General features: G+C 40.9%; 1 protein-coding gene across 1 annotated transcript in view; it reads left to right on the top strand.

Annotated features, from left to right (window-relative positions):
* Positions 1-21169, top strand: part of UACA (uveal autoantigen with coiled-coil domains and ankyrin repeats) — an 845278-nt gene that overhangs the window by 605957 nt on the left and 218152 nt on the right. Inside the window, exon 13 of the mRNA XM_044077695.1 lies at positions 19067-19165. Coding sequence (XP_043933630.1) covers positions 19067-19165 — 99 coding nt within the window. The remainder of the gene's footprint in view (positions 1-19066; positions 19166-21169) is intronic.

Below are 21169 nucleotides of genomic sequence, written 5' to 3'. Positions count from 1 at the left end.
ACCTTTGGAGGTCAGCAAGTCTAACTCTGTTAGACTAGTTGCTGTTCTGTTCCTGTTCTCTCAAAAGTAAGGAGTTTACATGAAAGCAACACATCTTAAAATATGGAGCTGCCGCATCAGATGTTTTTACTCTTCCAGCTGTTTGAATGATGGGTGTGTTAATGGGCAGGGAGTTTCTGCAGTGCAGTAACATTAAATTCACAGAAGTTATAATTAACACTTTGTAAATTGTCAGCTCTTCAGAATAGATGTCCGTTTCCCATGCTAGCAAGGTATAAATACTTTTATTAAGGTGAAACTGGTATGTCTTTTTTCAATTTGCTGTTAACCTAGGGAATTTACATGTCCCTAAAACCAAATGCAAAGACACAGAAAGAACATTGTCACAGCACTACTATTTAATGAGAAATGTTGAACTTCATGTGTTCACAGTATTAGTAATTTCATGTTTTTTTTTTCTTTCACATATTTACTTTCGCTGAGGATGCCATATATTTCTTTAAATCCCATTATCAAATTAGTAGGCGTGATGATGATGCGTGTAACAGGCATGTGAGCTGCTTCTGAAGCATCACATACTGCTGTAATATTAAAAAAAATGCATTTTACTGTTCCTTTTGAGTTTCAGCATGTTTAGAGAGGTAGAATGTGCATTTTCTTACAGTCTTTAAGCCCTGTGGCTCTTGAGTTGTGTCAGTACAGGTTTAACATCAGAAGACCCTCCCGGTTTTAATTTCTTATAGGTAATAGTGACTGCTGGATCATGTTGTGAATACAGTCCGCTTTAACTAAAGGTTATTCTTTCATTCATGTCTTCCCATACCACACTTCCATACCACCAGATTTAAAAATTTTTCCAGCTAACTTTTTAAAATCTCTGATTAATACTGACTACCTTATCCTTTTCTACAAAGTAGCTGTAAATAGAGGGGCTAGCAAGTTAATATTTCTCTGAATTATTTTTAGATGCTGATTTAGGGTAGAGGCACTTCTTGAGCTTTTGGGACAATTTTCTTTATAAAGGTTTGATGGATGGAGGTACCTTATGCTTACAGAAAGTTATGTTATTTTTTAACATTATATTAAATGTTTGTGAGGGGCTAGCATATCAAGAATATTAAGACCAAACTATAAACTGCAGCTGTATCCTGTGAGCATTCACACACACACACCTGCCATTGTATACTCTGAGGTTCTAAGGAATGCCCTATAGCTGTACCACAGAAAGCCCTAAGCTCAACAAAACCAGAATGGCATAAAAGTGATGTATTACATAGACTTCCCACTGCTGACATAGGTTGCACATAGTCACTTTACCTTGGTTATGGCGAGATCCCACAGTAACAAAATATATGGGTTAAAACTGAAGCACTTGCCACTCCCCCATAGTGCCTTTTTAGGCAGTGTCTCAAGGACAAAATTCCTGACATAATAACTCCATCTAAAAACAACCTCATGGTTATGCTGCTAAATGCTGGGAGTCTTAACATGAAACTGCACTCACTGGCAGCAGTCCTCACCTTGGAAGAATCAGACTTTTGTGCAGTCACAGAGACCTTGTTCAAGGCTGTGGAGAGCACCCCAGTCATACTGGCTTATACCTCCTTCCACACATTCAGACCACAAAATTAAGGTGTGAAAACTAAAGGAGGTGGTGTATCAACTGATATTCATTAAAGGTAAATGCACCTCCAGATTGGTTAAACACTATGATTCCTTGGAGATACTTCAGCTGCAATTAACTGTTGGTAGGACACCTGTTCAAGTCATTGCCAGCTACATGACCCCCTCCATGAATCAGGACACCCACTCTGCCTATTTGGATCTAGTTGAGACTATAAAGATGCATACGAACGCCATGGTTTTGGGTGACTGGACTACCCATCCATTGTCTGAAAACCTGGAGGAGATAAGTGCATACTAGGTAAGTTGCTTGTGCTCAAACTCAGTTGCCTAAAGGTTCCTTGACTTCATTATCTCCAATGTCCTGGACCAGCTGGTTGATAACTCCACAAGAGGTGGCAACATTAAAGATCTGGTGCTGAGAGGTCTTCCCTAGTGAGATCTGACCACAGATCCGACCACAGATCTGTCTCATTTGAAGTAACTATCACACCTGACCCCTCCTAGCAGCAACTAAACTAAAAAAACTTCTCCAAAGCAGATTATAACCTCTTACAGGATAGTATAAATAGCTTCATTGCACCACCCCAAAGATGGAACTTGCAACTATGTCAAGTTCTACACCAATGCTTTATACAGACGCCTGTATAACTCTGCTGTACCTGATAGGACCAAAACAAGCTCCTCAAGGAAGCACAAACCTGCCTTGTGAACAACTGCCATAAATAGGCTTTACAATAAGAGGAAGAAATTGTTATCTGAGTAAGAGGGAGTGAGCCCTAAACTGGAAACACTCCCTCCTCAGCTTAAACAAGAGAATAAGACCTCTTTTGAAATCCTTCAAAGCAATCTATGAATCCAAATTAGCTTCCTCAGCTAAAGACAACCATAAGGGATTCTTTAGTTACATTCTTAACCGTAAAGGAAAAGCCCAGATTTTTGCCGAACTGGTAGTTGGATAGCACATATCCTGAGCCTGTGGACATAGCTAAACTGTTTGCAGACAGATTCTGTGAAAAAAATTGCTCCCCTGTCGCTGCCACACGTACCCCATGACATCCCTACCACCTGCCCCTACCTTATATCTCAAAAGAGCAGGTCATAAATGTCTTCCCTAAGGCCAAAAGCACAGCATCTATGGGACCTGATAACAACCCAGACAACATCCTACATGGGCTGAAACAAGAATTAGCAACACCTTTTGGTACTCTTTTTCAGTTATAGTCTAAGCACCAGCTTCATCCCAGCTGAATGGAAAATGGCCACCATTATTCCCTTGCACAAAGGTGGATTTGTCAAAGGGAGATCATGCCTGTTAAACCTGGTGGACTTCTTGGAGACAGTCACCAAGGCCCCGGACGAGGGGAACTCTGTGCATACAGCTGACCTAGACTTAGCCAAGGTGTTTGACACAATCCTCACTCAGACATCCAACTCATACAGTTAGGTATCAACCCTTGTATCGTTAGATGGGTCACTAACTGGCTCACTGATACAACCCATATAGTCAAACTAGGGAAATCCACCTCCAACAGCAGACCTGTGACCATTGGTGTTCCACAGGGATCAGTCCTGGGACCTCTACTGTTTGGAATCTATTTCTCTGAAGTACAAGCAAAATCTAAAGGTCTGTGACTGAAAAAGTTTCCTGTTGACTGTAAACTGGGAGCAGTCATAGAATCTGCAAATGATGCCAACATCTTACAAGATGGTCTTACACAAACAAATGATTAGTGCCAAAGTCATGGCCTAAATTCAGTGCAAATAAAATGCATCATTATCCCTTTCGGTAAGGGTGATGTCCTGCTGACTACCACATCAATAGCAACACCTTAAGTAACGCACTCTGTATTGACGTGGGCACACAGGTTAACAGCAACCTTACCTTTGACCACCATGTCTCCACAGTGGTAAGAAGGGCATTCTGTATGGCTCATCTCATAAGTAAGGGTATTGCCTCCAGAAAAAAAAAGTTATAACCTCCCTATACTCTTCCTTCATCAGGCCAATAATTGAGTACAATGCTCCTTTTGGTATGTACCTTTACAAGCAGCTGCAGCAACTGGAGAGACCACAACAGTTCCTCACAAGGAAAATTCAAGGCCTTCAACATTTGTCTTATGTGGATCGTCTGAAATCACTGTCACTTTATTCTGTTTCAAACAGACTACTCAGAGGCGATCTCTGCCTTGTGTATAAGGCAGTCTCTGACCCTGCTTTATTGGAAATGCTGCATCTCTGTAAATCAAATGTTACATAGGTTACTCGCTCTAAAGACAACCTCTGCTATGTGACATTAGTAGAACCTGCTAGAGGGACACATTTGTCTCCTAGGGGTTACCACACCTCTGGAACAGACTCCCACTTCATGTGAAATGGAGCACCTCATTGGCCCTTTTCAAATGCAATCTCAGTGTTTGGATGGGTAACTGTAAATTTACTCTGGAAGTTTCACCTGTGTCTCTCTTGGATAGGGGCAGTAGGGTGCTGATCGTGGAAATAAGGTTAGAACTTAGCTAGGATTGTAAGGGCCCAAGTGCTATTAGCCTCTTAACTTACTATAAAGCCGGAATAAAACCCATTTAAGGCAGAAGTTTGTGACAGAATCCTGTATGCGTGGGACAGAAATTATTGCAATCTCAACTAATTTATGAAGGAATTAAGGATAGTTATGACAGGGGTATCATTCAAAGTGATCATTGTGAGATCTTCTATTTTGAATTTGCGTTAGGAAATTACATAATTATGACACTTTAACATCAAGACAAAATGTCTGTCAGTGGCTACTGACACAGTAATAGACAAGGGATTCACGTCTGTCAGCCTGGAGTGAGATGTCCAGCTGATCGACTTTACTTTTTTTGTGAAGGAGCTAAAGCACCGATCGGGGCATTCATAGTATCATAAACATGTATAAATCAAAAAAAATTAAAAACATTGAAGATTTAAAAAGTAAAGTTAGCCTTGCTAAATGTCAACTATCTCCAGATTTAAAAAAAGGGTTATTTAAATGTGTTCCCCAGTTTGAGATATGTTAATATTTGTACCATTACCAAAACCTGGTTTAAAGCTCTAAATCGTGTGTTATAAATTCAAGGGTACACCACCTTCCATTGTTTCAGGTCTAATGAGATAAGTGACTGTGTATCTATGTTTGCTAAAGTATACCTGAAAGTTGAAGCTAGAAAAGATCTTTGGAGTAGAAATTGCTTACTCAGTTTCAGTGATGATGAATATAATAGTATAGGTATCCACCTTTGACTGTCTGTGCCCCCATCAAACATGAGGATTTGTCTTACTAAGATCCCAAGGTACGAAAGTAAGTAGAACTAAAATTATTTTGCAAGATTTTAAATGACCAAATATTGACTGGATAAACTACCCCACATCAAACACATATTTTGTAACATTACTTAACTGTGCTTATTTGAAACATTTTGATCAAATATTGCAAATTCCAACTAAGGTCGATCGTGTCTGTAGTCCCTGCAGATCATAATACCATTGTCATTTAACCCAAAAGTAAAATCAGCCTTTCTAGACGTTGAATGACAATTACTATGCAGTAAATTGCATCCATATGAAATTAGATTTGAGATACTATTGTTTGTGAACTAAGTCTACATGGGATACTGTTGATGAATTCTTCATTTTGAGTGTTTGTTGTGTGACATTACAAACCTCTACATTCTACGGACATGTGCCCATTGGCAACAGATATGCTGACAAATTCAACAGAAATCCTTTTGATGTTGTCAGGAAGAATAAAAAGATATGTAAGCAATTGGAAAAAAAGCAGTTTGTAAAAACTCTGCCACCTCAACTCAACTAGATGCTCCTGGGTGAGTTATCCTGCCATTTACTAATGGAAAATCATGGCTAGGCATAAAAAGGCATCCTAGAAATCACCTAGATAAAGAAAAAAATGACTTGGTTTTAAAAATTCTTTAAAGCTGGTATTAATTACTATGCATTGTATGTACTTTTTAGGAAATCTTCTAAATCTAGCTATAAACATAATTTTAAAGCCAGAAAGCCATTATAAGGTATTCAGCTATGTAGGAAAATTGAATGGGAAGATTAATATAACATGTCATTAAACAGTGAACTGATTAAGTTTCAAAGTAAGAAATATATATGTCTGAGTGATGTAGGCATGTAGGACACCTTTTAGTTGCAGCGTAAGGTTATGTGTCACAGATGTTAGCTTACTGTCATCATCCTTATAGTCCACAGCTAGAACTTGTTTAGACATTCATTATAGGCAGTACCACAGACACTTTTTAGGAGTAGGGTGCAGCCCTGGAAAGGGCTACCCATTGCTCCACTATGTACCTTTATTCTCGCTGCAAAGTGTATAATAGAGGACTCTAACAGAGAGGATTAAATGCTGGTTATGGATTACAATGAGCATATACCGAGTTGGAGATGTGGATAAGAAATTCTCCTCAAGAGTGAATCTCGACATCCATGTTGTGAACACATAATATGATTGTTACGATTAGAGATCTGATCATAGTTCTTTGTAGTATGTGGAGATTTCTTTTCCATTTACTAATGGTGAAAATTTTGATTAAAAAAGTGATGTGTTCTACTAGCTTTGAAAGCTGGTAAAACAGTAGGGTTGATGTGTTGCATATTTCTGTGTAAGAGATGCAGTTGTAACAAAAATACTGGATGTACTTTAGCAGACCAGGTAGAATCAGGAGTTGAAACAAAGCTGTTTCATGCCATGTTGCTGCTGTTGTTTTCTGGTCATTGCTGTCTGCTTTTAGTGTAGAGACAATATTAACAGCTCTTAGGGGTGCTTAACAATCCTCTAAGCATTGTGAAGGTTGGGGCTTGCTCTGTAATGGTGCTCAGGATATTATCTTTTTTTTTTTTATTTAGTGAAATCATCGTGCATCATGCACTACAGATACCTTCTGCTTCCCAAGCAGTGTATAGTAGTATCCCAGTGAATGCCTGCTGCTGTCCCAGCTGTGACATTCAGATAGAGATGTCATAACTTAACAGGACAGTTCATTGGGGAGGTCCAGTGCTAATTGTCTCTGCAACACTCCAGAAATTTACTGGGTATTTGGGGGGAGGGCACATGAAGAATCCTTTCATGACGCAGTTCATGCTGCTGCTTCCACACAAGATGTAGTGCCCTTTCAGGAAGCATAGCAGCCACAAAGGAGGACTCCTCATCATTGGGATCCTGCATTTCAGGAAAAGTGTCACCACTGAGGTGTCTCAGGGCTAAGTGTTTCCAGGTCTGCAGCATAAAGGTGGGATCTGTGCCGTACTGAGTTGCTAGTCAGTGCTGCACCTGTATCCAGATAATTGTTTACTAAAAACTGCAGTCATTGAGATGAACATCATTGAAGGCTTTATGTACTTCCATTAAAGACTGTATTTTCAAAGATGCATATAATGAATGCAGGTCTGAACTGTTGGCTTGCCTTTTGTTCCATGTTCTTTTAATCTACTGTTGAGTTGGAGTATGCTGTCACGTACCTGCTAACCATCAAGTAGTATGCCAGTATTAAGATATTGTATTCTCATGATCAAGACCTACAAAGCCACTGGTGAAATACAGCTGCTGGGCCACATGGCTCATTGTGGGGATAGTACAGTCCATCAGTGCCAGCTTTGTGATGGTGTAGTCTTAATAATGTCCACTATAGTCAACAGTAGAAAAACGGTAGACTCCCTGTTTGTCTGCACTTGCCTCAGTCCACACATCATATTGTACAGAGCTAAAGTTCTTCAGAGCAGACAGTGTCCCTGGGTGGGGTGCACTGGCAAACTTCCGTTAGCATCATGTTCACTGGTAAAGGGCCCACTTTATTAGGAGACTGAGCACTCTATCAACGTGCATCATTGTATCCTAGAAGGTCATGTTTGGGTCATTTTGTCTGTCGCTAGCCCTGTAGTGCACAGCTCATGTATAGTGTCTGAAACATCCTTGACAGTTGCATTTGGGGAATGGTCATGCCTGGTAGACTTCTGCAGACCTTCCTTTCCTGGTCTAGCAATGGTAACTGCACGCCCATTGCACGTCTAGTTCACTTTCTACGTACTGAGCACCTGTATGAGCTTTTACCTTTCACATGCTAATATGTGTAAGTAGCAATCTGACTAGTCATGATTTGTCCTGCTATGATGGGGTTACATGGTATACATGTCCAACAGCTCCAGATGACACAGTTGCATGGAGATCCAGCTTTTCATGAGAAGTCCCACATTGAGACATGATGTGCAGCTACTTCAACAAGCAGGAACAGTTTTTCCTATGTAGGTGTGGCTTAAATATACACAGGTGTGTTCCTAGACAGGAGATCTTAAAGATCCATGACCTCTGTTTCACTCTATGGAGCCTGCAGACACATGGGCCTCCACCCCTGGCAGAGCTGTGCTGCAGGATATAGTTCGTCATCCCCTGTACATTGCCTTATGTGCTCTGTCAGCAGTGTTTAATCCAGTAGTAGCGTATGAAGGATTGCAGTGGTGCCCTACATGGGCAGACATTTTCACAGGCCTCATCCCACAAGCAGTGTTTGTCATGCTGTTGTACACACAACCAATGCCTATTTTGAGTGCTTAGCATAGTTAAGGCATGCATGTCCATCATATTTGGCCTATGCTATGGTGGGGATGGCTCATAAAGTGTTGAGACATATGTCCACCAAGATACACATGGACTTGATGTGGTTCACAACCCACCAGGCTCATAATGTTTACAAGTAGTACTAGGATGAGTGCTGTGTAGGTGACAAGGGAGCTGCACACCATCATCATCCACTGCAGGAACCTTTATGCTGCCCACATGGCTGGCATACATGTAATTGCAGATGTACAGGACCCAGTTTGCTGGCCGGTGTGATGCTGTGTAAGACTGTAATTGGCCAGAAGGACTGCACCAACCAGCTGGATGAATATCCTGTCCATTGCACTACAGCATTTTATTGATATTGTGCATGTGTATGACAGCAGCAGGTGTAGTTTATATATGATATTCAATGGCCTACCCTCCTGGGGTAGCGAGTCACCTGTTGCAGTTGTCTTTTCATGTTCTTGCATGTGATCCTGTCAGAATGAATCTTTTTTATTTCCTCTGATTTTTCAGTTTCCATATTCTCTCTTGTCAAGATATTTCTAAGTGGAGCTCTTAACCTGATACCCCCTCCTAGGAGACTTATCCAATCAGGACTTGAGAATTTTGATTGAAAGACTCGCACTGCCTGGTCCAAACTGGTCAGTTTTGCTACCTTAGTGTTTTTTCATATGTCTGTGTATACATACAGTGCAATGAAAAAGTATTTGCCCCTTTCTGATTTCTTATTTTTTTGCATGTTTGTCGCACTTAAATGTTTCAGATCATCAAACAGATGTAAGTATTAGACAAAGATAACTCAAGAAAACACAAAATGCAGTTTTTAAGTGATGATTTTATTTATTAAGGGAAAAAATATATCCAAACCTACATGACCCTATGTGAAAAAGTAATGGCCCTATGTGAAAAAGTAATTGCCCCCTAAACCTAATAACTAATTGTGCCACCCTTAGCATCAACAATTGCAATCAAGCATTTGCAATAACTGGCAATCTTTCACATCGTTGTTGAGGAATTTTGGCCCACTCTTCTTTGCAGAATTGTTTTAATTCAGCCATATTGGAGGGTTTCCGAGCATGAACCATCTTTTAAAGGTCATCCCTCAGCATCTCAATTGGATTCAAGTCTGGACTTTGACTAGGCCACTACAAAACCTTCATTTTGTTTTTGTTTTTTTTTAAGGCATTCAGAAGTGGACTTGCTGGTGTGTTTTGGATCTTTGTCCTGCTGCGCTGCAGAACCCGACTGCACTTCAGCTTGAGGTCACGAACTGATGGCCGGACATTCTCCTTCAAGACTTTTTGGTAGAGAGCAGAATTCATGGTTCCATCAATCACAGCAAGTTGTCCAGGTCTGGAAGCAGCAAAGCAGCCCCAGACCATCACACTACTACCACCATGTTTGACTGTTGGCATGATCTTTTTCTGAAATGCTGTGTTTCTTTTATGCCAGATGTAATGGGATGCACACCTCCAAAAAAGTTGAACTTTTGTTTTATCAGTCCACATAATATTTTCCCAAAAGTCATGGGATCATCAAGTTGTTTTTTGGCAAAAGTGAGATGAGCCTTTATGTTCTTTTTGGTCAGCAGTAGTTTTCGCCTTGGAACTCTGTCATGCATGCCAATTTTGCCCAGTCTCTTTCTTATGGTGAGTCATGAACACTGACCTTAACTGAGGCAGGTGAGGCCTGCAGTTCTTTAGATGTTGTTCTGGGTTCTTTTGTGACCTCTTGGATGAGTCGTTGCTGCACTCTTGGGGTAATTTTTGTAGGCCGGCCACTCCTGGGAAGGTTCACCACTGTTCCATGTTTTCTCCATTTGTGGATAATGTCTCTCACTGTGGTTTGCTGGTGTCCCAAAGCTTTAGAAATGGCTTTGTAACCTTTTCCAGGCTGATAGAATGTCAATTACATTCTCATCTGTTCTGGAATTTCTTTAGATCGTGGCATGTCTTACTTTTTGGGATCTTTTGGCCTACTTCACTTTATTTATTTAAATTTGTTGACCGGGAGTGTCCGACTGGACGTAGGTCCATTTTCAGTGGCGGCCCGGGGAGAAAAGCTCCACAGTTAAAATAAACAGACAGTATTTACATTGGATTACATAGTGATCAACAATTTACATAGCAATTACTTGCAACATATTTACAGATGAAGAACATAGTACATCAGTAGACAATTAGAATCTTTATCTGTGAAGTGCATACCAGACATTAACAAATGTTACAAGAAGAAGAAGTTTGTGCTGTATAATAAGTACTGGCTTATGAGCATCTGAGCTTGCTATAATCAAGGTAGTTAGTGGAGTGGAAAGAAAGGTAGTGGTTGGATGGGGTGGATGATATTAGAGTGGGAGTTGCAAGGGCATAGCCAGCATGTTTTTAGTTGCACTTTTAGTAAAGTTTTGAAGTGGGTGCATGATGGTATGGTGGTAATTGTGGGTGGGAGTGAGTTCCATAATTTGGCTATGGCGCAAGAGAATAGTGCTTCACCAGCAGAGTTATTGGCTTTAGTGATCTGCAAGTGATTTTTGCTGCTGGATCTTGGTGGTCTGGTGGTGCGATAGGGTAGGAGTAGATTCTGGAGGGATGGGACATTTAGTGGATGGTTTACTAGTTTGTGGGCGAGTGAGAGTTGATACCACTGAAGGAGGTGAGGGAGTTCAAGCCAGCCCAGTTCAGCAAGAGAGAGAGAGAGTGATGACTATGGTAGGATGCCCCTGTGGCGAATTTGGCGATTTTGTTGTAGCAGGTCACTAGCTTGTTTAGATCACATTGCCTTAGGTTGGTATATATTGGAGAGGCATAAAGTAGGGTGGAGATAAGGTGGGAATTTGCAATTGAAATCTTTGCTGCTTTGGTGAGAAATTGCTTATTTCTGTATAAAGCTCCTAGTTTTTTGTGGACTTTTTTTATAGTCATGGATATGTGAATGCAAATTTTAGTTTATTGTCTATTTCCACTCCTAGCAATTTGGTGTGTTCGGTTGGGTATATAGTGGTGTTGTCTTTTGCCATGATGTTAAAGTGAGAGTTGTTTTGAGTATGTTTGGTCAGTTGGAAGATGAGTAGTTTAGTTTTGTTTGGGTTGAGTGTTAATCGGGCATCGGATAACCATGTTTCAACAGAGGCAAAGGCTTCGTGTGTGACTTTTTGCAGTTTTGGTAGGGACTGGGCTGAGCAGATGATGGTCGAGTCATCTGCGTATTGTATGTGTGTGCCATGTTTGGTGGCAGAGGCTAGATTATTGGTGTAAACAGAGAAGAGTAGGGGTCCAAGGATGAATCCTTGGGGGAACCCCTATGGAGACAGGTAGTTGGGGAGATATGTCATTCTGCCATACAACGGATTGTTGGCGGTCAGACAGGTAACTCTGAAACCAGTTGGTGAGAAGGATAGGTTACTGAGGACAGAGATAAGTTATTTGTGTGGGACCATGTCAAATGCTTTAGATAGGTCTAGGAAAGTAGCAGAGGAGAGATAGCCATTGTTTTTATGCTGAAGGATAGTGTTAGTAAAGGAGAGCAAGGCACTGGTGGTGCTATGGTTTGGTCAGAAACCATGCTGAGTACTGGAAAGGAGGTCGTTAGTAAGGAGGTAGTCTTGAGACCTGAGAGTGTATGCATCTCTCTAGTATTTTGGAGAGTGGAGAGAGAATAGCTATGGGGCAGTAATTGGTTAGTTCTGTGGAGGGTCCGCCTTTGTGGAGGGGAATTATATGTGATACTTTCCACAGTGTGGGAACGTAACTTTCTGACAGAGATCGGTTAATCAAGATGGATACTGGGTAGGCCAGAGCATCAGCTGCGATTTGTAGGTATTCACTTGGGAGGCTGTCTGCTGCTAATTTGGTGGGTTTAAGTTTAGTTAAGAGTTTTTTTATGTTGGAGGTAGGTACAGGAGAAAAAGAGAAGGCAGTGGGGAGATTACAAGTTGAAGGTGTGGGGGGTTGTGTTGTTTAGCTAGTGATAGTATGGTTTGGGTGAAGTGTGTGTTGAATGAGGTAGCAATATTTTCTGAGGAGTGAGGGATGTTAGGAGGAGGGGTACTGACTTTACCTGGGTGGAGGATGGAGTTTATGGAGAACCAGAATTGTTTGGGGCTGTGTTGCGAGGAGTCTAGGGCAGACTGGTAGTATTGGGATTTGTCCTGTTTTATTAGCTTTTTGACTCTCTTGCGTAGTTCTAAGAATTTCTGTCTAGCTGGAGGGGTTTTGGTTTTGCGCCAGTGCTCCCAGGCTTCATCCCTGATTTTCATTTCTGACTTAGTGGTTTTCTGTAGCCGTGGGGAGGGTTGTGCTTTGGTTCTGGAGAATCTTATGGGGGCATGGTAATTAAGGATGTTCAGGAAGGTAGTATTAAACAATTCAACTACATCATCTAGACTGAGGTACTTTAGAGGATGCCAGTTACATTCTTTGAGGGATGAGATGAATGTGAGTGGGTTAAAGTTTAGTTTTTTACGTATTTGACGGTAGATGACAGGTTTAGCTTGATATAGGTATTTTTTGAGTAGGAATGTTGGGGAGTGATCACTGAGGCTATCTGATAAGCAGCCTGTTATATATGACTGGGGGCTCTTACTGACTAGTATCCAATCCAGGGTAGTGTGCTTGATGGAGTTTTTATTTATCCTGGTTGGTGACTGGACTAGTTGAGTGAAGCCATGAAGGTGTACATGATGGGTTGGATTGTTGCCAGAACAGGATTGCCAGTCAATATTGAAATCACCTAAGATGATAGTTTCTTGGGGGAGATGGTGGGTAGACCAGCTGAGGAGGTTTTCTAGGGGAGGGATGTTTTGGCCAGGTGGGAAGTAGCATCCAGTTATGTTGATGGTTTTGTTTTGGTTAATTTTGAGGTTGGCATATATTATTTCCTCATTGCCTATTTGTGGAGCTGATGATTTTAAGATCTGGATGTTTAGTTGCTGTTTAAATATTATAGCTACACCACCTCTTTTTTTTGTTTAGCCGGTCTACTCTTAGTATGCTGTAACCTGTAGAGAGTATTTGCTCACTGGTAATGTGAGGTTTTAGCCAGGTTTCTGTCAGGATAACTATATCTGGGGAGTACAAGTCTATGGTGGCATGGAGTTCATGGACTTTGTTGGATATACTTCTAATATTTAGATATAGTAGAAGGAAGTCACTTGGCTTTCTATTGGCTGTAATATGGGAGAAGTTGTGGTTTCTAGTCTGATTATGAAGATTGGGGTTGGAGATGGTAGGGCCAGGGTTGGGGTGGATGTCTCCACTTAGGGCTAGTTTTGATAAGCATGAGATTATTAGTTTTCTCAGTTTTTGAATATGTTTGTTTATAAGGGAAACTTTATGATTGTGCTTTGTGGGTAATAGGTATGGTGGGAGGGTTACTATGTTAAGTTGTAGGGATGCTTTATGTTTGAGTAATATAGTTGGTAGAATATGTGGGGGGTGCATAGGGATGGTTCTTGAGCTGGTGGGAGGGGAGCTGAGTGTGGGTGAGACGAGTGGTGGTGTGAGTAGTAGTACAGTGGTAGTGGTTGAGTGGGGGAAATGATGGAGCTTTGGTAGGATGTAAGATATGCAAGGAGAGTGCATGCAGTGAGCATAGGAAAGGTATGCTTGTACATGTTAGTTGAGGAGGTGTGATATTAGTGGGAAGATGGAGGAGGTAGTGTTGGGTTAGTGCTGTGGTTGGATATTAGAAAGATGGGAGGGGTTTAAGTGCAATAAAGGTGGGACCACCGGGGGTGGGAAGGAATAGGGGGCAGGGTGGGGAGCGAAGCAGGTAGAGACCCTGTTGGTTGCTCATATGAAGGGCTGGAAACAATCACAAAGCAAAGACAAGTATGTGTTAAGAAACAATCACAATTGACCAAGGACTGCTCTGAAACTGTAAGTCATTTCTTAGTTTCTCAGGTGGAAAAACAGGATAACCTTGTATCAGTAGGCTACTGTGGTCATAGTTTAAATTTACAAACACACATTATTGATCAGTTATGGATACTATTTGCTAACAGAAGGGAATAAGAGAAAGTGGAAGGTGTGTGTGTGTGTGTGTGTGTGTGTGTGTGTGTGTGTGTGTGTGTGTGTGTGTGTGTGTGTGTGTGTGTGTGTGTGTGTGTGTGTGTGTGGTGGGGGGCGGGGCTGCTTACAACCAAAGCAGAGTGCTCAACAGGGGAAAAATGAATATTGGCTCAAACAGGTAGACACATACTCAAAGTTAACTGTAGCTGTTTGCAGACAGTTCAGACCTGGACTGCGCTTTTCTTACAAGAATTTAAAGGTGGTACCGCAGTTGAATACTTAAGAGTGGTGTTAGGTCTAGAAAAGAAGAGTACAGAGAGGAGTAAGCACTTTTGAGATGGTAAATATATATTATAAAGATTATAAAAAACACACTGAGCAAATAGCTACCGCATGCAGGAGAATGCCATACACCAACTACTTAGTATATGCAGATACTGAGCCAGTTGGAAGAACAACAGTTATGCATTCACAGATAAAAATATAGCGAGCAGCAATCTGTCGTGTTTCTGTAATGTGATTCTGTCCACCAGTAACAGCACAATTATATAGAAGTAATTAGACACTAGTATGAGCTGTCTACACACAACACAATTACATGAATAACCGTAGTGAACAAGGTGCAGCTATGAAAATAGACCATACATACTGTTATAGTAAAAACAAATTGGTGCATACAAATGCTAGCATGCCATAGTAACATCTAATAATAAAGCATAAATCATTAGATGTCTAACACAATTCAACATAAACATATACAGTTGTAAAATGTCTAATACAATTCAACAAAAATAGGCATTTACAGTTGTAAAACACTTACTGGAGAGACACTGAGCCTTCATGGGGCCTGTAGCAGAGTGGATTGTAGTTTTAAAAATGGTGCCTGCCACATGTAATATTTATTAACTTTGGGTTTGTCTTAAGGTAATAAACAGGGAAGGGAGAGGGGAGAACAAGGGTGTGAGCAGGCAGTTCTTTGTACTGCTGCTAATGAGCCAAAGCAAAGACAAGTATGTGTTAAGAAACAATCACAATTGACCAAGGACTGCTCTGAAACTGTAAGTCATTTCTTAGTTTCTCAGGTGGAAAAACAGGATAACCTTGTATCAGTAGGCTACTGTGGTCATAGTTTAAATTTACAAACACACACTATTGATCAGTTATGGATACTATTTGCTAACAGAAGGGAATAAGAGAAAGTTGAAGGTGTGTGTGTGTGTGTGTGTGTGTGTGTGTGTGTGTGTGTGTGTGTGTGTGTCGGGGGGGGGCTGCTTACAACCAAAGCAGAGTGCTCTCCAGGGGAAAATGAATATTGGCTCAAACAGGTAGACACATACTCAAAGTTAACTGTAGCTGTTTGCAGACAGTTCAGACCCAGACTGCGCTTTTCTTACAAGAATGTTAAAGGTGGTACCGCAGTTAAATACTTAAGAGTGGTGTTAGGTTCAAAGTTAACTGTAGTGCATATCCCCAGTGATTCCAGCGTGCTACTGGACAAACTGAACAGGTCTATCCTGAGTCCTCACAAGTGGTCTCTGAAACAGTCAGTGGCAAGTCGGATCTTTGACCTATGGGGATTTCTGTGCTGTGACCTGTTTGCATCTCCTGTCAATCACAAATGCAGCAAATACTTTGCCCTATCCCCCCACCGGGGGGAGTCATCCAGGGATGCTGTGGTTTACGATTGGCTGCTGGGACTCCTTTACGCCTATCCCCCAACGCCCCTCTTTCCCAAAGTTCTACAGAAATCCCATTTCCTAAAGGCTCACATCCTCCTCATTGCCCCCTTTTGGCCTCGTCAAACATGGTTCTTCCTCCTCTGGTCTCATCTGAAACATCTCCCTTGGATATTATATCCAGTGCAGGATCTCCCACCCATGGGGACTTACCCTCCTGAACTTGACATCCCTGAGGTTGACAGCTTGGTACCTCCAGTTCCAGTGATAATCAGCCAGACCAAATTGCCTTCCACGGTGAAGGATATTGTTTTGGCATCTCAGAAACCTTCCACTAAATAGGTTTATTCCAGCAAATGGAAGAGGTTTTCTCTTTGGGCTCGCCAGAGGGACATAGATCCCTTTTCTGCTCCGGTTCCAGAGATCTTGTCTTTCCTTTCTTTTTCCTTTGTGTGACGGGTTCTATTTAAGTGATCTCTTGATTCAACAGGTCTGGCAGTAATCAAGCCTGGGTGTGGCTAGTGAAATTGAACTCAGCTTTCCCAAAAATGTGATTAACCACATGATTTAGCAAGGGGGGGCAATTACTTTTTCACATAGGGCCATGTAGGTTTGGATAGTTTTCTTTCTTTAAATAAAATCATCACTTAAATGCATTTTGTGTTTACTTGCGTTATCTCTGAATAAATTTAAATTTGTTTGATCTGAAACATTTAAGTGCGACAAACGTGCAAAACAATAAGAAATCAGGAAGGGGCAAATACTTTTTCATTGCACTGTAGATATATAACTTAATTTTTTTTAAATTGTTTTCCAGGTAGCAGTGGCTTCAACCATCAGGATCTGTGAATTTCCGGCTTTGGTGTATTTGTTGTATAAAAAGACCTTTTATGGTCTACCACAACATAGTTACAGTCAAGACTGAGCTTTTCTTCATACCCAAGGTAATCTTGGAACTCTAACTCGATCTGTTCATCTCCTTGTGTTTCATCCAAACTCTCCGCACAAGTGTAAAGAGTTCTACATGCCATGGCGTAACTGATATATTGTAGTAACAGGACTAACGGCTTTAGTCAGCTCACTTTTCATGATTTAATACATTTCTACTGGTTGTAAAGTTCAGGCTACTTGTCCTGCACAGATTCTTGCCCATGATCCTCTCAGAAGCTGGCATGACCAGCTTAGACTTGAAAGATGTCCTCTTCCATCCACATTTCTGTAGTTCAGAAAGCCAGAATGTTCCTGTGATTCGAGGTTAACAAGTCAGACCTCATATCAGAAAACTGCAATGGTTGCTGAAAGAAATGCTGGTGCCAACATCAGCACTCCCTGCAAACCACCATGCCCCTCCTCTCATGCTTCAAGAAAGAGTTCAGTGACCAGTATAAGCCTTCAGGACCAACCGAGACACTGCCCTTCTGGCTGGGAATAAGCACCCTGATCCTGACAGAGGCTTCAGACCTGGACTAGGGGAGCTCATTCAAGGAAGTAAGAGTCCCAAAGCACTTGGGAAGCCAGACTCCAGAGTAGATGGCAGTCCAAAGAGCACAGGCAAACAGGAATCCTTCTGAACAAACTGCCAGTACCACAGTAACGTGGTACATCAGCAGACAAGGAAGCACCACCTCATACCTCTTGTTCAGAGTGGCACAAGGAATGAGTCTGACCCCCTCTAGTTCAATACCTCCCAGGTTAGAGAGCAACACTACAGGTGCACTCCGCAAGTTAAGCCAAGACCCAGATCATTAGATGTTAGAGAGAAGTGTTCCTTTAAATAACTCACAAATGGGGTGTGCCAAAAATAGATAGAACATGTAACTCAAGAAATATTGCACAAGAGCTTCAGAAAAGGGAACATGGATGCTAGATGCCTTCTCCTTCACATGGACATGTTTAATTTTGGATGTCTTCCTTCCCCTACCCCTTATCCCCAGTGAGACCTAAGCGCAGGGAGGACCAGCCAGAGGTAATCCTAGTAGCCCCCCTTTCACTCAGGCAGCACTATTTCTCTGAGTTACTGAACATGGCCCTGGAAGATCCATGGATGCTCCCACTACAAGTGGACCTTCTCACCCTGAACAGGTGGTCTACAGTACATTTACTTGAAGAAGCTGAAGCTGGCAGGATGGATGATTTTAGTACTCCTTACCTTCAGGCATTTGTTTACAAAGGATGTTGTAGTTATGTTAAGTGGCTAGATGACCTAGCATCAAGAAATCAGGGCTAGGATTGACTTTGCTTTAGCCATTGTCCAGGGACTGAGTTTTTATTCCAGTTTTTGGATAATCTCCCAGCTCTGTTTTTCTTTTGTAATCTTCCCAAGAGTTATTACTGCTACATTGACTATACTGTGCAAAGAAGAAAAGTACAGTGGTGTTAGATAGTTGTCATAAATGATCAGGAAGCGTCACTTTTGCAATACCAATTCCCACCCACCTACCCTCTTTCTTTTCCTTTCCTGGGGTTGGGGTAGGTACCCTTCTCAGTATTCGCTTGCCTCCAGTTAGGTCCCATTCTCTACCTTCCCTGTTGTGGTCTGGGGACATAGCTGAATAGTTCACATTCTTTACTACCCTGGAGAGTGTTAAAGGGAAAGAAAGAGCTAAAGATGGTGCCAGCTGGCAACCATTTATAGGACAGCACGCTGACAATGAAGGGAAAGGTGTCCGATGGACTGAGGGAGATGGTGCAAGTCTGTGGTATTTGGGTTGGACTAATGCTTCTGTAAGGTTGGAATTCCCAAGAGTTTCCACTACAGTAGGGAAGGTACTCTAACAACTACTTTTAAGGTAAGTACCTAACACAACTGTAATTTCCTGAGGAGTGATGGTAGGTTCCTTTGCCTCCAGTGAGAAAACTGGCCTTATTAGTGAATATAGCCCATGACAATTAAGAATTAGTAGTTTCATGTGTTTCTTTATAAAAATGTATATTTCTTTATGGATGTGTTTTTTTTAAATGTAAACAGTACAGTGAGAATCTGAGACATCCAAGCTCTCCATTTGTGGTTTCAGTATTTTCTGCTGTCGATGTAATGAAATAATTTGAGGAACTGGTTTCTTAAAATATTTATGATGTCATTCTAAATAATGAGACTTTTATATTTTGGATATTTGACCATTTTTGAGGTTTCTTATAGTACATCTTTCACTTTTCAGAGAGAACATCTGAAGACTTTGCTGTCAACAAAAGAAAGAGAACATGAAGAAAGTCTAAAAACTATAGATACCTTGCAGTTTAAAATCAAAACATATGAGGTATTGGCTTTCATTGTAGTAAGATCAGAAGTAGTATGGCACTGTTTTCTTGAAGGTCAGCAAGTGGTGAGGCATCTTTTCTTATGTTCTGTTTCATTTGTTATTGTGGATTACAAGATGGAACATTTTCTTCCAGTCTTTATTTAACATGGTAAAGGCTGTAGTTTCTGCATTTCACATTTACCCCACCATTTAGTCATGCACATATCTCCATGAACCCAAACACTATTGCACATAGTAGATGGGTGTAAAATATACTGCCCTATTACCCTTGCAGTTTTGTGTTATAAAAAGGCATTTTGCTTGATAACTGGTTTCAGATGAGATTGTGTTTATATTTGTGATGACATGAGCACAAATCCATCACAATTAAGTGAAGTCCGTCTTTAGAGAATGTGCACACAGTCGTCTGTAAGGCACTTGTCAAAGGATTCTTCATTGTAGAACATTGAACAGCTTCCAAGTGGGTCTGGCGTGCAAATGGAAACAAGGAACTGGCATCAGGAGGAATTGTCTTTTTCATCTTTGCTAGTGTGCTGTGTGACTAGTAGGAATAAAAAAAAGGGGGAGGTTGTCCTCTTGGTTCTTTCTGGTTATTAACTAGTGTTTGGATTCAGCCCACTAGAGCAACATCAAGATATCGCAGCAGTTTTTCCTCTTGAAATTTGCTTTAGAGTTTTTCTTTTGTGTTCTACAGAAGAAATTATATAGCTTACTCTTGTCTTCCATATGTTTGAGTCTCTCCATTCACTCTATACTTGTAGATAGCAAGTGGCAAAATTGCACAAATGTGCAATTTTTGTGTAGGCTGTTTCCTGATTACAGAAGGATTTTATTTTACCATGGATTTTTAACAGTACTTCTTCATTGCTATTATAACACTGTTTGTTTATGATTGCATAAAATGTTGGTGAAGGAGTCTATTTTTCACTGTCCTTTTAAAAACTAAGGCACACAGTCTCTTAGAGAGAATGCAGTAGTGTACATAGAGTTAGATGTGAGTCTTCCCCTACAACTTGTTTATATAAGGTCAACTTTGAGTACATGACCAAATATTTACCTAAGAGTTTGTTGCCTGCAACATTTTTTGCACTGTCTAGTGCAGAAATGATTTGATTCACTGGAAGTGGTGTTGGAAGTCTTTGGTTCTTCTAGTTAAAGTGCTCATTTTGAAAATCGGGGTCCTATAGCTTGCTTCAGGGGATTTCCGTTGATATTAGAGATCAGTTTCTTAGAATGAAATTGACTCTGAAAATTTTCCAGTCATGTAATTAACCATGGTAACTTAAAAGAAGGTAATGTCAACAGCAATATCTGCTAAATAAGGGCTTTACATCAATCAAATGTTTTGAAGTTTTACGGCTACATTTATGTTGGTAACCTCACCAGATGTATACATGTCATCCAAGCGAGAATTTGGAACCGGATGTTTTGTAAATACAAGAGGTATGAGTGGGCGGCAAAGATCTCTGAAACTCTTTAACGATCCTTGTCAGTGCTGAGGCTTTATAGCTTTATCTAATGAGCTGTATCTTGATACCATTGCACTGCTTGCATATTACCGTCTCCCATTATGAGTATTAATACAGGAAGTTAACAGAAGCCTCTGCTGAGGAAAACGAAGACCTTCCTTAGGAAGTAGTTTAATCATCATAAACTCATCATACTCTGGTTACCTACCTTCCTGTTATATGAAACTAGAAAGGTTATGGGATTTCAGGAAGTTAATGAGAATACATGAATTATATTTCTGCATGCTTGAACAGGCATGATCTTTTACCTCTTAAACCCATGACAAAAAGTGCCCTTGAAGAGGATTGGGAGGGCATAAAAAAAGAAATAACAGCGTAGAACATCTTCTAACTAAAACACTTGTAACAAAGCAAAAAAGGGACACTGGAACAGTACAGCAGCAAGAAACTTCCTAGTTGTGTAAGCCAAACTGAGTAAAAAAGCTCAATGGACCTTAAAAATAACTTTTATTGAAATTAGTTAAGGGTTTTC

The sequence above is a fragment of the Protopterus annectens genome, chromosome 7.part0 (assembly GCF_019279795.1).
Source record: "Protopterus annectens isolate FY-2018-M chromosome 7.part0, PAN1.0, whole genome shotgun sequence".
Lineage (NCBI taxonomy): Eukaryota > Metazoa > Chordata > Ceratodontiformes > Protopteridae > Protopterus > Protopterus annectens.
The sequence above is the reverse complement of the archived record's forward strand: the minus strand, read 5'-3'. Positions and strand labels throughout refer to the sequence as shown.